This window comes from Phoenix dactylifera, chromosome 9, assembly GCF_051530095.1.
Source record: "Phoenix dactylifera cultivar Ajwa chromosome 9, Ajwa_hap1_PhDact_Kaust_v1.1, whole genome shotgun sequence".
Taxonomy (NCBI): domain Eukaryota; kingdom Viridiplantae; phylum Streptophyta; class Magnoliopsida; order Arecales; family Arecaceae; genus Phoenix; species Phoenix dactylifera.
The window spans coordinates 26876503-26894775 of NC_143198.1; the positions used below are offsets into that span (position 1 = coordinate 26876503).

General features: G+C 40.8%; 1 protein-coding gene across 2 annotated transcripts; it reads right to left on the reverse strand.

Moving 5' to 3' along the window:
• Window positions 1-2309: 2309 nt before the first annotated feature.
• Window positions 2310-10685, reverse strand: LOC103714982 (aspartic proteinase oryzasin-1-like). 2 transcript variants are annotated; one of them, XM_008802477.6, is made up of 14 exons: window positions 10492-10685; window positions 9763-10134; window positions 9581-9641; window positions 8589-8683; window positions 8392-8504; window positions 6421-6589; window positions 6248-6287; window positions 6098-6162; window positions 4785-4898; window positions 4606-4670; window positions 4336-4492; window positions 4133-4252; window positions 2628-2716; window positions 2310-2549 (listed from the first exon to the last, which is right to left on the reverse strand). In XM_008802477.6, exons 1-14 carry the CDS (start codon window positions 10588-10590, stop codon window positions 2465-2467), a joined length of 1644 nt encoding a protein of 547 aa, XP_008800699.4. In that variant the 5' UTR covers window positions 10591-10685; the 3' UTR covers window positions 2310-2464. The 2 variants fall into 2 exon arrangements, with proteins under 2 accessions (XP_008800699.4, XP_008800700.3); XM_008802478.6 differs by having other exon boundaries at window positions 10391-10521.
• Window positions 10686-18273: the final 7588 nt, after the last annotated feature.

An 18273-nucleotide genomic window follows, 5' to 3' on the forward strand; every position in this document is an offset into this window, starting at 1 on the left:
TACTGGTGCAATGAGGATCTCGATAAAAAGAGATGAGGGGAGCCAAGGAGGAGGACTTTCGGACCTTGTAGCAGTGACGCCAGACGGTGCGTCAGGGAAACGTGGCAGGATCCGGGAGGGGTAGGACACACGGCGGAAGGATGGCAAGTTGGATGCGGGCGGTGACCCGTGAGTGCACTGACCGGCGAGCCCCACAAGGCATAACCCGTCGGTCGGTTTGACCGGTCCGACCGGTGATCGGAACCGAGAGCGGAGGACAGGAGCGGGAGGTGACTGGACCGCGCTGGCCGCTACTCTCACCGTTTTGACTTTTGACCGGTTGCGGGACCTCCGTTAACGGCTCCCCGTCGGACGGGGTTGCGGAGTTCGGAGCGCCAGGCGCGGCAGTTAGGTGGGTTTCAGAGAGCGCCACGTGTGCCTGTATTTTCGTGATTTTTTTTTGACCCTTTCCCGGGTGGTCAGCTGGGTAACGAGAACCGGGGGAGGGGAAAAGAATCTAACAGCCGGAATTATTCCCTCCCCCGTTCAGACCCTGGTCTAACTGGGCCGTTCGGAGGTCAACGATACCCATTGAATTTGGGGACCCCGGAATCTGCAGGAATTGTAGCTGCGGTGGATCTAATAAAGGTTCGGAGTTTTCAGAAAAAAAAAATAAATAAAATAAAGGTTTCAGAGTTGTGTAGGTCTCGGAGCTATCTTGACTATTAGACGAGAGATTAATTGTCAAAATAAAGCAATTTAAAAATATTATCAGCATTGAAGAAATTGGAGAAATCGTGTTATGTAACCATAACTATTAAGCCTTATAACAATTATATAGAAAAATATCATATTATCTGAGAGAGTCAATTAATGAGCTAATTTGGCTAATGCATTCTTAAAAATCATTAATTGAGCGTCTTGTTGCAATCAAGAGAATCAGCTAAACACCCGAGTTTATGCATTCATGTTCGCTTGCAACTGGTAATGCCAGAGAAAGCAGTGAAAAAATTAAAGAAAAGTCCCACAATCCTTAGAATTTATGCTTTTCTTTTTTGTTTGAGAGTGAGAATTTAAGCAAAACTTTCACACGTTTTTCAATTTTAGTTTCAATAGTAATTCAAATGCTAGACTAGTGGAGGTAATCTTACCATGTCGGGATGATCACATCCTTTCCTCATTAAATAAATGAATACAGCATCTGCAATTGCAATTTTCAGATGCAAGCAAGTCAAGCAGTCAAGCAGACACTTGCATATACAAATATAACGTTCCTAGTCGTAACTGCACTTAGAAATGCAAGCATCTAGAATGCAGGTATCCAAACAGCCGCTTCTTTAAGCAGCAGGCCTAAGAAATTTCATATATAATGGGTATACTTAGACTTGTTTCAATACCCTAGCTTAAACCTCCCATCTACAAAAGAAACATGCGGTTTTGGCCTGTGAATATCATCAGAAAGATGGTCAAGGAGTACCAATTTATCTGAGTGGAATTTCCAATTCACTAAGCATTTATGTATGAACTTTTAACAATCCTTCCAGGGCTTGTTGAATATTTTTTTATAAATTTACCTATTTCACCCATTCATACTAATTAACGGGCTAATGAATATCCTTCTTTTTGCCATTGAAAATTGATTGCATCTTATCCGTGCAATCAGAAATTTCAAGAAAAAAAAATTTGGTTCATCCAATGACTGGAACTCAAATTTTGCTTTTCTACCGTAAATTAGCAAGAATGGTCAAGAATTTTTTTCGCGGTACGGCATGCTGTCGGTAACCCTTATATTCCATCCTATCCAAAGTTCGCACCGCTAGTGATGGGACTTCGTCAAAGGTTTTAGGTGGAAGCCAATTTGGAAGGGAACGGAGTTCCTTTAGTTCTTTCCAAAACGTCCTCTCCATGCTTCAAACCATTAGTCTGTCCATGAGAGCCTATAAAAGTCAAGGAGGCACCACTTTTCCGAACACACGCACGCGCGCGAAAAAAAAACTGCGACCTCACCGAGTCTTACGTGCAGCTGAGAATTGTCGGACCGCACCAATTCGAATTCCACAGTTCCTGACTGCTGGAATCTACGAGGTGAAACATGGAGCCGTGCTGATTTATATAGTATCATCTCCAGCACACCATGAGGCCTTGATGACAAGAACCAGAACAGCTGCGGTAGCCCTGGACCTGAAGAACTCTGCGTACAAACAGAAGACAAACGCGAGAATATATAGGCCGCATTTGTTCGCTGTGGGAGAAGCGCCACTCTATGTTCCCACCTACGTGCGGGTTAAGAAACGAATCGAACTATAGTATAACGGGTGGAATAACATACATAGACAAAGGAGAAACCTTTATATAGTTGTCTTAAATCTCAGAAGTATCTTCATCCAGCTTATTCTCTACAAAGACAAACTCACTCTGCTTTCTTATATGAAATATGTAAAAACCCAAAGTTTTGAGATGCCAGCAGTGTATAGGCATCTGTTTCTTATGCTGCCTCTGCAAATCCAACTCTCAGGTTCTCGTAGTCAAACACGGTATGGTAGACTCCCATAAAGACATCTCCCAAAATCCTGGAGCAGTTCCATCAATCAAATAGACTTTCTAAGAAAACACGAGTAAAAAAGGACAAACGGCAACGGTCTACGTACCACAGAGGACCCCGAGGAGGAGGTACATCCAAGGCTGTGAATCCACTAATGCACTGTGCTGCAGCACCCTCACCAACCTTCAGAATGTACTGCAGAAATAAAAAACCAGGTTAAAAATATGGTACGTAGAAACAGTACGGAGCATCGTGAAGTTTCACAGAAGCAACGTCATAAAAAAAAAAAAGAACAAGAACAATTGAATCTCATTGAACAAAACATTTTCTATTATCTTCACAGAGGTACCACTCTTGACGCATGGAGGTACAAGCTGTGTGCTTGAATCACTTGTGGGTCCTTGGCCATTCATGTGGATTGCGCTAAGTGATCACAGCATTATCTATCAAATATTAGAAAGTTTATAGTCATAACAGCCCTTTAACAGTCTAACCTCAGACACAAGCAGCTACCCTCATTTTTTTAATATATATTTTCATGAGAGAGAGAGAGAGAGGGAGGGAGAAATCTGCCATTCAAGGTTGTCAGAGACTTGGAAAAGAGTTGAGGCGTGATTGTAGGAATCGGATTGTTGGACGAGTTGAAGGTCAGAAGCATGACTGGATTAACATGAGTTAAAAATAACCAGCAACACCTTGGAAGATAAAAAATAGAATTGGTAGATGATGCATCCAAAGTATGACTTGGCACTAATCAGCCCTAATAACTGGAGTTAAGGGCAGTTATATATGTAGTTATATATATATATATACATACCTACATATATATATATAATACTTATACATCTGATTCTTTCGAAAAGAAGGGGGGAATTGCATGATATCAAGAACTCCTAAGCCCTCAAGCATAAATCTTAAAGAGGTGGAGGAATGGCACGCACTCTAGCAAATTATATAAATGATACATGCCAATGAGAATGTGTGCTCCAAGAGAAGGTGGCAACCTGACACTAATGTCAGTCTAACATCATTGTGAATGCCTGGAGGATCTTAAATTAATGTGATGAGCATACATCGTTGAAGTTGACCTTTCTTAAGCAACTCAAAATTGGAGTTTGACCGGATTGAGGTTCTTAAAAACAATGTATACATACAAGAACAGATCTTGATTTCTATTTTCTTCTCATGGAGAAATCTACCATCTCATACATCTATTTTTAAAACATTGACTTTTCTTTCCCCTGACTTCTTTCTAAAAGTTTCATAACATGATCCAGATTTATGGTCAATCTGTTTGTCTGAATTGAGAACATTGAACCAGTTGTTGTCCCCTCTTATGTACCATGTAATCCTGTCCCCTCACGCCCAAGAAGACCCATTTTTCTTTGTTTTTCATGTTTTCATTTTTTTTCAAATAATTTTTGTTTACAGTTGACGGATAATGTATGACATTTGCGCATAAAATAGGACTGAAGACAATCCAAAAAAAAAAGAAAAGACAAAAACAATATAACTAACAGACCACAAGCAAACTGCACGTGCAACATGCATTTGTTTAATAAACAAACATTTGGTGTTTACTAAATAATCATGAAAAAAAATCCACCATACCTGCTCTGGTGTGAGCTCAAATGATTTACCACCGATAGTGAAAGAAACAGAAGGCATAGAAGCAAGGCTAGCACAGTCCACAGATGATTCTCCCATGGGACTAGGCAGTCGCTCGCATAGCTGCAAAGCAACCCAAGACATAACTATCATAGGATGCACAAATGTGGTCTTAAATAAGACCATAAAATTAAAAGTAAGTTCACCTCATTGATATAATTCAATATGAGTTCTTGAGTCTCATTCTGTTTCAGCTGATTCTGCATCCACACAACTGCCATCTCACAAGCAGTGCACATAGCATCACTCTGAAGACCAGCTGATAGATCCCCATTGTCATTCACCACACTCTCAATGCCCACGCTGCACGAAGAGATAAAAGGCAAAACGCCAATGTTTATTTGAGAAAAAGCAGTAAACAATATATTACTGAACTCGGCATATACACAACAAATGTGACAACATTTCTGTCTAACCTAACTCCATGGGTTCCATCAAAGGTGCATAGGCCAATATGAGAGCAAATTTTTGCTGGTTGTGTCTGCAAGATAAACCAGAATCAATGAATATTGTTCCATGTGCATAATAATCAGCATTGAGGTCATAAAATTGAAAAATCACCCAAGGGTACTTTGTAAAAAACTCTGGTACAAACCTCTGACAAGAGCATATCCAGAATCTCTTGCCCATATTGAGCAACAACAGCTTTGCACTCTTGGCTAACAACACCAGAAGCTCCAATCTTTTGATTAATTTCTGCAATAATGGTCTGCACAGAAGATGATGGTGACGTTAGTGATCACTCCATAGCCAACAAGCATTCAAGGAAAAGGTTTCAGGGAAAAAAAGGTATTTTCAGACCAAACAAGGTGCAAATTCGAATTAATTGGATGACTTGTTTTGTGGGGAAAAAATAGTGCTTGCTTGATAATTCCTCTTGTAGCAATGCAATCTTCCTAGCATTTGGAAAGAATAAAAGTAAGGCAAAATTCAAAATACTGTTAAACATCAGAGTTGTCTTCTTGCTACAAAATGATTATATGACTATTCCTCTATTAACTAACGTCACATGGTGCCAAGTGTCTCAGAGTGTCTCCAAGAAAACCCAACAAGGGAATAATAACTTATGCTGCATTTTTTGTTAGTGTCTAGTGAACCCGAATGTAATGGTGGAAACTATATTGCAAAATACATTAGATAGAATCAGCAGGCTTTGAAGGCTGTCCAAAATCAAAAACAAAACCAGGAATATCAACTACTTTGTCCTTAAGTAGGTCATACAACGAAAGAAGCTATTGCCATACCATGCTTGAATTCTCTAACCTTAATGAGATTGCCTGCCATGACCTCATATTCAATTGTGCAGGAACTTCAAATTTTTTGGAAAAAGAAATTCCTCAATAACAACCACCCACATAAAGAAAAAGTGAATAGGGAGGACTATCTGTATTATCCCCCCGTCAAGAGTGCCTGTGTTATTTGAAAAGGAAAAAAATCTTAAATAGCACAATTTTCAACTCAATGGGGCTTGGAATATTTATCTTGGCAGGATTCCAGTGATCCACAAGTGTACTGAAATTCACAACAAAGTAGGAGTGCAGAACCAATTGAATAATAGTCAGATTAGCTAACTTCATGAACCTAGGAAAATAAGATTCTTCAAGAAGTTTAGAAACAGGATATGAAACCATTTAATTATTATATTTAAATTGAATGGAGCACAGATGAGCCAAAAAATGCATCACTGGAACAATGAAAAAGATTCATTTCAGAGAACAGTTGAACACCAATATTAAAGGATATAGATTAGAAAAATGTGAAGACAAAACAGAACTAATTTTCTTTAAATGGCCGTCGCAGGAAAATAATGCGTTTGAAAATATGAAGATTCGGAAACAAAATGATTTCTCTATTAAAAAAAGAAATTCTATGCTGGAAGGGGTCGTAGAAGCTAATATCAACACATACTGTTGGACCAGCAATCAAAGAAGTTCCAGAATCAGCAATTGCTGCACAACCTCCAGAACAGAATCCTGATAAGCACATATATCATGCAGAGTTAGGGACCATAATCACTATACCAAACAGGAATTTCAAATTAAAGAACAGAACAATTACCAGTTGATTGGTTACCAATAAGGACATCTCCCATGTTAAACTGCAACAATAATTTTAGGAGAACATATTAAATTAATCAGTATAAGTGCTAAAAGATGACGTGTTGTGTGCAGAATAATAGAAGTATTTTGGTACCATTCAAATAAAAAAAGCAAACAGAATATGAGAGCCACCTGCCAGTAACCTTTCTGAGTCACAGGGACGTATGTGTGTTTACCCTTAAAATGATTTGGGTCAACTCCACCAAATACAATCTCACCTCCCTCCCCTTCATCTGCATGTCGATTAAACCAGAAAGAGAAAACTGGTTCCTTGATGAGACCTTGATTAACCATAGTGTACCTTTACATATATGCAGTTGCAGTAAGAAATTTGCACACCAAGAGCATAAAGTGCAAAATTAACTGTCAAACACTTGATAATGATCCAAGTAATTGCCCTCCAAAAATCTCCCACACTTTACATCCATGGGAAATTAAATATATACATGATAGAGCAAGTAGTTAACCACTCCATAGATAGAGTACATGACAGAGCCAGTATGAAGGCACTTGAAATTAGCACATCTTTGTTTATATTGTCAAGACTAAAAGTTTCCAAGCATCAAACTTTTAAAAATTTCAAGGATAAGTTAAAACTGTCCTGCAATTGTGGAGCAAAACTAACTCTAACAGGCCTCCCTCCTCACTAATCTAGGTCACTAGTAAATGCAACTTTTCCTTAGGAAGATCAACAACTCAACCAACAAACCTCTTTTTAATATATTTTGCTGCTATGCAAAACATGCTGATAAGTTGCACCAGGTGTTGATCCACAAAATTTTAACTAAAATCACAACTATTTATGGATGGCTTTACAATTGATTCTTGCATACTGCCATGTGCTCTTATTGACGATTATATCCACAACAAAAACAAACCTTGTGGCATCCCACATAAAGAAATGCCTCAAAATTAGGATATTTCAAATAAGATCTCAATTTACAGTTTGGCCATCATAGTAATATCTAAACAACTTAAAATAGTTTATTTGCAACTACTTAGGCATGTAATTCAATAAAGTCCTCCATTTTGAGTAATTATGATGATAGGTACTAATGCATTGTGTATAGATATAGTAGATAATATATTTTACTTAAAGTTCGCCAACAATACATCAGGACAAACAAGTTCTTGATAGTGATGTTTAGAAGAAACCTTGGTGGTTTTAGAATATTTTGTTTTCTCACAAATTGGATTGTCTCAAAAGACAGGCTGATTTAGGGTTTGTCCTTGTTAAGAAGCAGTGGCACAGATTATTTTGCTCAACATCGAAGGTGAAGGGGATTGTAATTGGAAAATCAGTTTTGCTAGACATTGTAGCTGAGGGTAAAAGAAGTCAGTGAGGTCATAAGGTAAAAGCATTCCAATGATTTCAAAGTTTAAACTAACTTTCTTGTGATTTAGTTCTATTAGCACCTACTGCATTTGCTGATCAACAAAGTTGCCAAGGAAGAAGTATTATAGATGTTTCGCGCCATTGATTATTGAAAATTATTAGTCAGTCATATCATTGCTACTAATAAAATGTAAAAAATATTGCTATATTAGCATCATAATATACCATTTTAGAGTATGCAAATTCACAACCAGCAGTTGTGTATTTATTTTCAACAATGAAGCAGCGCATAAAGCATCATATTTGACATAACATAAAGGGAAAAAAAAGGATAAATAATGCCCCATGACAGACAAAGAGCAATTTCACAAGCACATATAACTACTGGTTTACCTCCAAAAGGGTAAAAGAAATCACCCATCAAACCAAAGGTACATTATCACTTTTCCAGCATGTATCATCTTCTTTACTATGATAGTTTTGCAAGAAAAAAGACCTTCAATCAAAAAATGGTCATAACAAAAGTATCTAGGGAGAAAACCACCAACATTATCTTCATTAGACCAGCATCTTAATGAGCTTAATTATCAATAATAAAATCAAAGAAAAATATTTTCATAAAGCAAATAAATAAAATATTGTCGAACAAAAAGTTTAATTATCAGGAAAATAAAAATAGAGAAAGTAAGACTGTTTATATGCATAAGTTATAGTCTGTTACACCATGACCAATATCAAAAGATGGTGGTCAGCAGAGATTAGCATACCAGACAGGCTCTACATTCCCAACTGAGATTTCTTTAAACCCAAGTCCGAGTATGCCATCAAATTTTGCAACTAAGAAAGTGATGCTTGGCTCCCTAGTGGCTTCAATGAAGACCTGAGGCAACCTTCAATGTCAGTCCACACAGCCCAAGATAATATTTCCTGAATATAATGATAGAAATTTCTATAAACTACAAACCTGGTCTTGGACAACTAGGTCACCAACTGTAACATGGTCTTGGCTAAAGAAACCAGAAATTGATCCTGTTCCATAATGAATATCTGCAGGCTTTCCTGTTCAAGAGAGAGGAACCACAAGTTACAAGTTTTCCTTTCGAAAAATAATCCCTAAGGGCATGTTTGGTTGCAAGAAAAGTTGCACGGAAACTTGTTTTCCTTGGGAAAACTAATTTTCTTTTTGTTTGTTTGAAGAGAAAAAACTCAAAATATTATATTTCTGGGAATCTTCTCCATTTGATGGAAAAGTTTCAGTTTTCCTTCTTTGTCATAGATTCCCTTGCAACTAAAGCCTAAACAGATTACAGGAAATCACAAGCATTTCTAACAAAAGACAGATGATGAATAAAATTTTACAAGAGACTGTTTGTTCAGGTAGAAAGATGAAAGGGGTAGAAGAGAATCATTTGACCTATTCACAGGATGATGCACCTGAATGCATGATGTAGGAACTAATGATTTCATAATGGAAGACATCGTCAAGATGGGCAGGAGAAAAAGTGTGGGGTGTGTTTGCAGGTAGATGCACCAAGGATAACAATTAAGATAGAGAATTGACTAACTCATAAGCCATAGCATGACAGGAATGCCCAAAAAATACTGAGGAGAAATGCACCAAATTTTTCCCCTTATTTCAACAAGATAGGCAAGTTAACATTTAATGGCAATTGTTTTCAAGATGCACTAACACAACAAGCTTTTGACTTCACATCAGGAAGATACGAAGAAAGGATGACCAATTGTCTGTCTGGTACATGTTCAAGGTTAACTATCTTCTTACTAAGAGGAGTGCAATTATTTCACAGTGGCAAATTCTTCTAAATAACCCGGTAAAACAACCAAATTTGGACATAATCAGGTAACCCAGAAAAGGAACAAGGAAGACAAACCAACAGATCAATAAACAAAATATATACAAGTTATATTAGAAAACCTCGTAAAGTATATACAAACCATTCTTCCGATAGGTGCTTGACCGGGTTGACGTGTATCTCGAATGGAAAAGGCAAGCAATCTGCAAGCCAACACAAAACCGATAAGCAAACCTCCAAATCCAATTACTAGCTAGTAGCTATAAATGAACACCTGACTAATGTTTTGCTTCGAGCTATTTAACATGGAAGAAAATCACTCACCGAGAAATAGCACTTGGAAGATGGAACCCAAAGATTCGAGCTTCCGGTATCAAAAATCACGGTGAACTTCTGCGGCGGGGTCCCGATTGCAATCTCCCCGAAGTACTGCGCGTTCATGTAGTTCTTGAGCGATACGATGTCCGTCTCGTCCCCGTTCTCGGGACCGCCTCGAAGGCCATACTTGCCTGCCACCAGGGGCTTCCCCTCCTTCTCCACCAACCTCGCAGCCGGCCGGCTGTTCCGGTCCATCGGTTTCTTCTTCAGCCCGACTCTGATCAAGCCATCACCCTCCGCAGAAACCACCGTAGAAACCAAAACAATCGAAAACAAGATAACGATCGCAAGAACTCCACTCCCACTTCCCATGGCGACCTACCGATCAAACAGAAAAGAATAAAACCAATAATTTATCCTCGTGATCACCGATGGCGACAAAACCCTATCATTTCTCTATTCCGGTCATGATCGGATCATAAATAGCAAAAACAACGAGAAAACGAGATAGTTTACCAAAAACTACACCAACAAAGGTGAGAGGAGATTGAATCAAAAGATAAGCAAAAAAAAACCTACGAAAAACACCAAAAATAGCATCAAAAATCCCAAATCGAGGGAGAAACTAGCTCACCTATGGGGGGAAACGAGATCAAGAAGAGGAGACAGAAAGAGAGGAGAAAATTTAAAAACAAAAAAAAATCGCAGAAGAGGGCAAGAAGGAGCTGAACGAACCTTCTCCACGACTCCACGAGCTCGCCCTCTAGTCTCACCTTCCGGTCCTCGGGCATATATAAAAGAGTCAGAAGAATGGAGACCAGGAGTGTACTTCATTTTCCGTCGTCCGAACTTTCGTGCGAGAAATAGGGGACGTCGGATGAGGCGTCGTGCCGCACATCTTACTAGGTTTCACGATGGCCTGGGGGCTGGGGGCGTCAGGAGGTTCATAAGTTGGCAAGTTTTGTCGAGGGGACCCGAAAAAGGAAGATATCCGCTGGGACCCAGTGGTTTTGGGGTTGATGTCGTAAGGGGTGTGTACTTGGGGTACTCTGTTGCCTCTCAGTTAATGGTTTTCTTTTCGGGTTGTGATAAGGATTCGCAATGATACGAGATAAAGCAAATCGACAGCGTTGGAATGGGCCCGTCACCGGTATAGACGTTACGTCCGACGCGTCTTTCTGCATGTCGTGCAAATAAGGTGCATGACATAAATAAAGTATATCAACGGAGCTGGTTGGGAATATGGCGTGAGTTCGTTCGGTGCGGAGGAGGGTGGGTTCATTTAGGGTGACGATGGAGTCGACAACGTGTAAGCTAAGCGATGCTTTCCGCTTTCGGTGCTTCGCCACGTTACTCACGACCCTTCCGTTTCTAACTCCTTGGCTGGGCACGGCTTGCTTGCACGCCAAAATGCAGCGCCAGAGCGGTTATTTAGATTAGTGCCGCCGAGATTCCATCTTTATTATATTATTTTATTATTTTTGATTTGGCAGGTTATGCTTATATAAGAGCTATATAAATACCGTTTTTTAACAAAAAAAAAAATATATTCAAATGACCCTCGAACTTTGATTCGGATGGTAATATCCTTGCTCATGAGGGACAGGGGTAAAGGGGTGGTTCTATATACACCCCCCCTATTGCTCAGGACACCCCCCAAAAATTAAAAAAAAATTAAATACTCTCTACACCCCCCCATTTGCTAAGGACACCCCTAAAAAATTAAAAATACCTAAATTACCCCCCACCCTCCCCACCCCCTCACCTAAATTGCTCTCTACACCCCCCAAACCCCCCCCACCCCGCTCTTCCCCTCCAAAACACCCGTAACCCTTCCGCCCAAAAAACCAGCCTCAAGCACCTCGCCGGCGGCCAAACCCCCTCCGTCTCCCCCTTCTCCCTCTCGTCGCCGGTCGGTGCAGTGCACCTCGCCAACGCCCAAAACCCCCCCGTTCCCCCTTCTCCCTCTCGTCGCCGGCATTCTCCCGATCTCCGACCACCTCGCCGGCTTCTCCCGGAACCACCTCCCCGGCCATCTCCCGAGCAACGAGCACCTCGCCGGCGCCTCCACGACCACCTCGAGGTAGCTCCCCCCCCCCCCCCCCCCGCCTCCAGTGCTCCGTTCGGCACTGGATCGCCGAACAGAACCCTTCTGTTCGGCTGAACAGTGCCGAACAGAAGCCTTCTGTTCGGCAACCCTCAACCGAACAGAAGGCTTCTGTTCGGCTGCACGGTGCCGAACAGAAGCCTTCTGTTCGGCTGCACAGTGCCGAACAGAAGGGTTCTGTCCGGCACCGTGCAGCCGAATAGAAGCCTTCTGTCCGGCACCGTGCAGCCGAAGAGAAGCCTTCTGTTCGGCTCTGTGCAGCCGAACAGAAGCCTTCTGTTCGGCACTGTGCAGCCGAACAGAAGGCTTCTGGTGCCAAATCGCGTGCCGTGCTGAATTTTGTGCCGAACATTTATGTATGCAATTGAATTATTTTCTTTGATATAGCCTAACATTGAATTTCTATATTTTCAGACATGGATCCCCGTCCCGCCAGAGTTAGACCTACGGCGTCAGCTAGGAGACGTCGTGCTAGGATTGCTTCTCCCGAGCCTGCTCATATGCCATCGGACTCTCCTGAGTCAGAGCATGATGATATGCCCGCTAGGGGCGAAGACGATGAGTCCGTTGGACCATGTCCAGGAGGTCCAGAGGATGAGTCCGTCCTGATCAGTTTCAGGACGCATATAGCAGCTTCCATCTGGAGACAACAGGTATTGTTTATTTGTTATAGCATTATATTTTGTTTATTGATGTTTTATAAAGTAGTAGTAATTATACATTTATATTACAGGAACGAGCTCCACTAAAGTGCATGAACCATACTGCCAAGGTTGGTGAATGGAAGTGGTGGTCTTCAAACCAACCAAATACCAGGTTCAGAGCACTATTGAGGCAGTCGGGCCTCGTAGAGTTAGTACAGTGCTCTTATCGATTCATCGATAAGATTCTGATTTCGGGCTTCGTAGAGAGATGGCAGCCCGAGACGAACACCTTCCATATACCATTTGGCGAGATCACTATCACGTTGGATGATGTATCCGCCATTTTAGGGATTCCTGTCGCAGGTTCCTCAGTATCAGTTTCTCCTGAGAGGATGAGTGATCGGGATGCTGAGGAGATACTTGTGGAGTTGTTGGGGGTGTCAGCTGGAGACGCGCGTCAGGAGGTACTGTCATCGCGCGGTCAGTCTGTGAGGATGGAGTGGCTGAGGACTCAGTTTCACTCTGTATCTGATAGAGACAGGCAGCAGAGGATAGAGTGTGCAGCACGAGCCTATTTGTTATTTTTGTTAGGCTGCACACTCTTTGCTGATAAGAGTGGGACCAGGGTGCCTATAGCGTATCTGTGTTTACTGCGGGATCTGGATAGGGTGAGCACATATGCCTGGGGTACAGCTGCCTTAGCATATTTGTATCGGCAGTTGGGGATTGCGTCGAGGTCATCAGTGAGACAGATCAGTGGTTATATGACGCTTCTGCAGGCATGGATTTATGAGCATTTTCCAGCACTCAGTCCTCACCCGTCGCTCGAGTATACTGATGCCAGTCCCCGCGTGCACCGCTGGATGCCCGGTACTCCATCCCGTACCACGATGGACCATTTAGTGGTTCTACGTGAGTCATTGGACCTTTTGAGCATCGATGAGGTACGTATCATATTACCATTTGCTTGTGTTTGTCAGTACTTTTAATATGCGATATAGTATAAAACTGAAATGGACCTTTTGTTTTGCAGGTTATTTGGGATCCCCATCATCGGCTTCGGGGAGATCGCCCATATATACCCGTCGCATTTTTTAGTGGCTCCATCAAGTGCCTTGATATCGTAGAACCCTATCATCCAGAAAGGATTCTTAGACAGTTTGGTCGTATTCAGACCATCCCTCGAGCGCCACTAGCCCCTACGCGAGCCAACAGAGGTTCCACAGCAGGCTCGTACCGGATACATTACTCCTATATGGATCAGCTTTGGGAGCGGTGGGAGGACCACGTGCTGAGCCAGGTGAGCAGGAGCCACCCAGTTACCCGGCCATCAGACAGCGTACCGGGATACATGGAGTGGTATCTCCGTATCACGCACGTTGCAGTTCAGCCTCCTCATCTGTGCTCGAGTACTCATTCTGGAGCTAGGGGAGGTCATGATGATGCTGACATGCACCGGCGGCGTAATGCAGCTGCACTCGGTATCAGTACCGACATTGTACGGATGGGTCCCTCAGAGGCTACGTCACTAGGTGCTGGGCACCTATATGATGCTATTTCTCAGATGCATCAGGTACTTCTGGGTGATGAGCCTGGCCCGAGTACAGCACCCTCTCATTCGGATCCAGGACCCTCTCATTCGGACGTACAGCAGTACACGCGTCGACGATGGCGTCATAGGGATTGATGATGGAGCCTTTGTAATCTTTGTAAAGCCTTTGATATTAATGAAAAATATATATTTTTGGTACATTTACGTGTAATCTTTGTAAAGCCTGGCCCGTTCTATTTTACACAAATATAACAGTGCACATAACAATCAATCTAACAATGCGAAGACAGATATTTTTTGATTTATATTGATGATGGAGTTTCACAGTACATGACTCTAAGAGGCCAAAAAAATTTACAACTTTCAAAAATTGTACATATATAAACAATCAATCTAACTCTACTGTCTTGCCTCCACCTCCCCCTGGTATACCATGTGTGCGTCGAATAGCGCACCCACAATTTGAATCATCAAACCCAACTGAATTGGCTCGTTTCGATTGGGCGAGGACATGATTTAACGCACTTATAGATATGAAACCTCGCAACTCTTTGAATTCAGCTGGCTTGAAGTTGTGCTGCACTACCAATAAACTCTTCTCCAATGAGGCTTTAACGGAGCTGTGCTGCAACTCAATCAATCCATGTATTCTAGTCCAAGATGACTCGAAACTTCCTTGGCTTGATCCAAGCTGCTTTTTGAGCTTTGCATGTGCACTCTCGACCCTAGTAAACAAATGAAAGTTAGATATAAGAATTGAGGCAAATTAAAATTAAATGAGTCTTTATTTGTGATACCTATTTGTCGTCACATTTCCGTAGTGCCTGCATGTATCCGTCCACGCCGCAACAAATCTTTCCTTGTATTTGCTCAGCCAAGTATCTGACACATACTGTAGTGCATCTGGATAGGTACCGAACTCTCTCTGCAGTGCACTCCAGCGATCATTATACTCGTCTTCCGTGGAGGACAGCACTAGTACATTCCAACTCATAATAAATTTATCCCATTTCTCCTTCAATTCGAAAAATTTTTTGCACTTGGCCAAAACATTCCTACTAATATGCCATCTACATAATAAATGTCTAGCAGTAGGAAATACTCTATGAATTGCATTCATCAAAGCCAAGTCTCTATCTGTAACAATCAACTCAGGCAAAACATCATCAGCTATGACACTGCGCAATCTCTCTAATGCCCAAGTATAGCTTTCTTCCCCCTCAGAATTTAAGTATACAAAAGCAACTGAAAATGTCATGTCAGTAGATGTCACCCCCACAATCTCTAAGAGCGGAAGACGATACCTATTCGTCTTGTACGTGCAATCCATTATCAACACACGGGGAAATGCACGGAACAAATCAATGCTGCCAGGGTGTGCCCAAAATAAGTCATGCACAACATCCGTATTAGTACAATTCCTATGCCACTCAATATATTTAGCCTCTGATAATTTACCTAATAGATGTTGCATTTCAGACCTCCCGGCTTTCTCTGCAACCTTAAACCGTTGACGTACATTGTAGATAGTCTTGATAGTCGTAACATTGAGGGCATCTCTTTCCTTCAATGTGGATAATATGTCCTTTGGACGAACCAAACTCTTCGACATATCCACTAACAATTCCGTCTCCTGCTAAGATAATCTCCCTGCATATGAGTGCCCCTCCAGATTCTCTGCAGCGGGATGATTGTGCACTCCACATACGACCAGTAATATCCAATCATCCGCAGTATCCAATTTCTTTCCTCTTAATGCAAAAGGGCATCCACACTTCTTTGTCCCACAGGCAGTCTTTATTCGCTTTTCTTTTTTGGTTCGGTACGTCCCACCCCTCTCACAACCTAACGTAATTCTGGGTTTCTTAGAAATGGTACCTGCATCGGATGATTTGATTACAACAACAAAACCATTTCGCCTCCCAGCTTCACGACACCAATTACACAAGTCCTCTCTACTCTTGAAGATCTATACATTAAACAATTTATGTAAGTACACAGTTGTAAAAATAGCTCGCTAAACTAATACAAAATTGCACAATACATTATAATACCTCGTAAGTTGTAAATTCGCTTGTGTAATCCAGTACAAATTCTGATCCAATTATACTCGATTCGGTTGTAGCATAGCCCTACATATAAAATAATTTATCACCAAGAATTAATGAATCAGAGGATCTGTTCGGCACAAAATTCAGCACGGCACGCGATTTGGCACCAGAAGCCTTCTGTTCGGCTGCACAGTGCCGAACAGAAGGCTTCTGTTCGGCTGCACAGAGCCGGACAGAACCCTTCTGTTCGGCACTGTGCAGCCGAACAGAAGGCTTCTGTTCGGTTGAGGGTTGCCGAACAGAAGGCTTCTGTTCGGTACTGTTCAGCCGAACAGAAGCCTTTTGTTCGGCGATCCAGTGCCGAACGGAGCACGAACCGTGAAAAAAAAAAAAATTTCGAAACAAGGTGGAACACGTACCTTTGCGGCCGATTCTTCGTCCCAAATCACTAGTTGCTTGTCCATGCTTCGAATGGGGCTTAAATCTCCTTCAAAGATCGCCTAAACGATGTAAATGGATCGAGGGGTTTAAGGGGGGTTTGAGGGGGGTTTTTTTTTTCTTTTCAAAACGAAACGGAGGAGGAGGAAGGAGGGGTGTATGAGAAAATTTCAAGGGCAATATGGTAATTACACTAAAGGTTAGTTTGGGTATTTTTTTTTTGGTTTTTGGGGGGTGTCCTGAGCAATAGGGGGGGTGTATATAGAACTAGCCGGGGTAAAGGCATCGCTCCTAACTTTGTTCTGGACTATTGTGGGTCTTGTTCTATTTGTCTTTGAATCTGAGCTTCGATGCGGATGAAATAAAATAGGCATATGATAGAATGTGGGAAGTAGCCCCTCTAGTCTTAAAACAAAAAATAAACAAATAAAGTAGCCTTTTGTAGTGTTAAACCTTTGAGATGGTTAAAATAATATATAATTAGCATGTAACCCATGTGATGCACGATATATATTTTTTTTCTCGACTATTTTAGAAATCTAAAATGCAATATAGCAATATAACAAATTATAATAACAAAGTGCTCCAACAGCTAATTTTTTATTATAAATTAAGTGATTAGCACTATTGATGATCGAGAATATTAATAACATATTATTAATATATATTACATATTAAAAAATAAAATATAATAGTATGAGTGCATATTAATTACATTGTTATGGTCAATGTAGAACTTAATACTAGCAGCGCTTCCATTTTAGATATATAATGGATTTGGACTGAACCTCTTTTAAGTCCTATGTGATTTTAATTTACAAAGGAGAATGGAAAAATTTTGTTCATATTGTGTATTTTTCAGATTGCCAATGGTGATTTGCTGGGTTGTTTATCAGTATAAAAATATTTTGCAACTTGGAGATTGCAAAATAATATAATGTGCCCATTTCTATTTTAACAATGAATGCAATTGAACTTAAATGGAGGAAGGGGCTTATTGTGGCTCACTTGTTTGTAGATGGCAAAGCTGGCATGAGATCATGTGGAGAAGCAAATGGCACCTATCCGTAAAATCGAAAGTCTTTATGGAAGGAGAAATGTTGCATGGAATAATGGTAATGATAAATGCAAGCAACATGTGATTTGTTTATATGAGCGCCTAAAAATTAATTGGCAAGAGATGGAATTCACTTTTTTCTTGAGGCAATGAAGGAGTAAAGGCATGGCAAATTAATGCGATGAGAAAACATGGCAGTCATGTATTCTTCTCCACTTCACGCGTCCTGCAGGGTAGACTGTGTATTATAGGATTTTTTTAGGTTTAGTATATAGTATTAATTGACAATCTGAACTCACCCTAAAATGTTCACGAATAAATTCATATCACATGCAACTTTTTCTACACATCATTTTTTTTTTAAGTGTTACATGCATTATTGTTATTTTAATATATCAAAAGCTTGCTCTATCAATAATTTTATTTTATTCTATGTTTTTGCTTTAATTATGGGGATTTTTTTAGGTTTGGAACATTAATTGACAAACCGAGCTCACCATGGCTATGGGCTGTATCAACTCATGTGACTCCTTTTTAATTGTAAAATGCTTGAAATATGAAAAATCTAAAAAATAAAAAAATATTATATAATTATTTTAAAAAAATATCGATTTATTAGGTAACCATTTGGAGGAGGCGGATATGTAAATAGAAGATAGATGAAAAGT

Bases quoted from the DNA above. Each gene is read 5' to 3' on its own strand.
- LOC103714982 (XM_008802477.6), bottom strand. From the start codon at position 10,590: ATGAAGTACACTCCTGGTCTCCATTCTTCTGACTCTTTTATATATGCC. The intron at 6,288-6,420 runs GTGGCTCTCATA...TTATTGTTGCAG, and splicing joins CTCAGAAAGGTTACTGGCAG to TTTAACATGGGAGATGTCCT. The intron at 6,163-6,247 runs GTAATTGTTCTG...TGTGCTTATCAG, and splicing joins TATTGGTAACCAATCAACTG to GATTCTGTTCTGGAGGTTGT.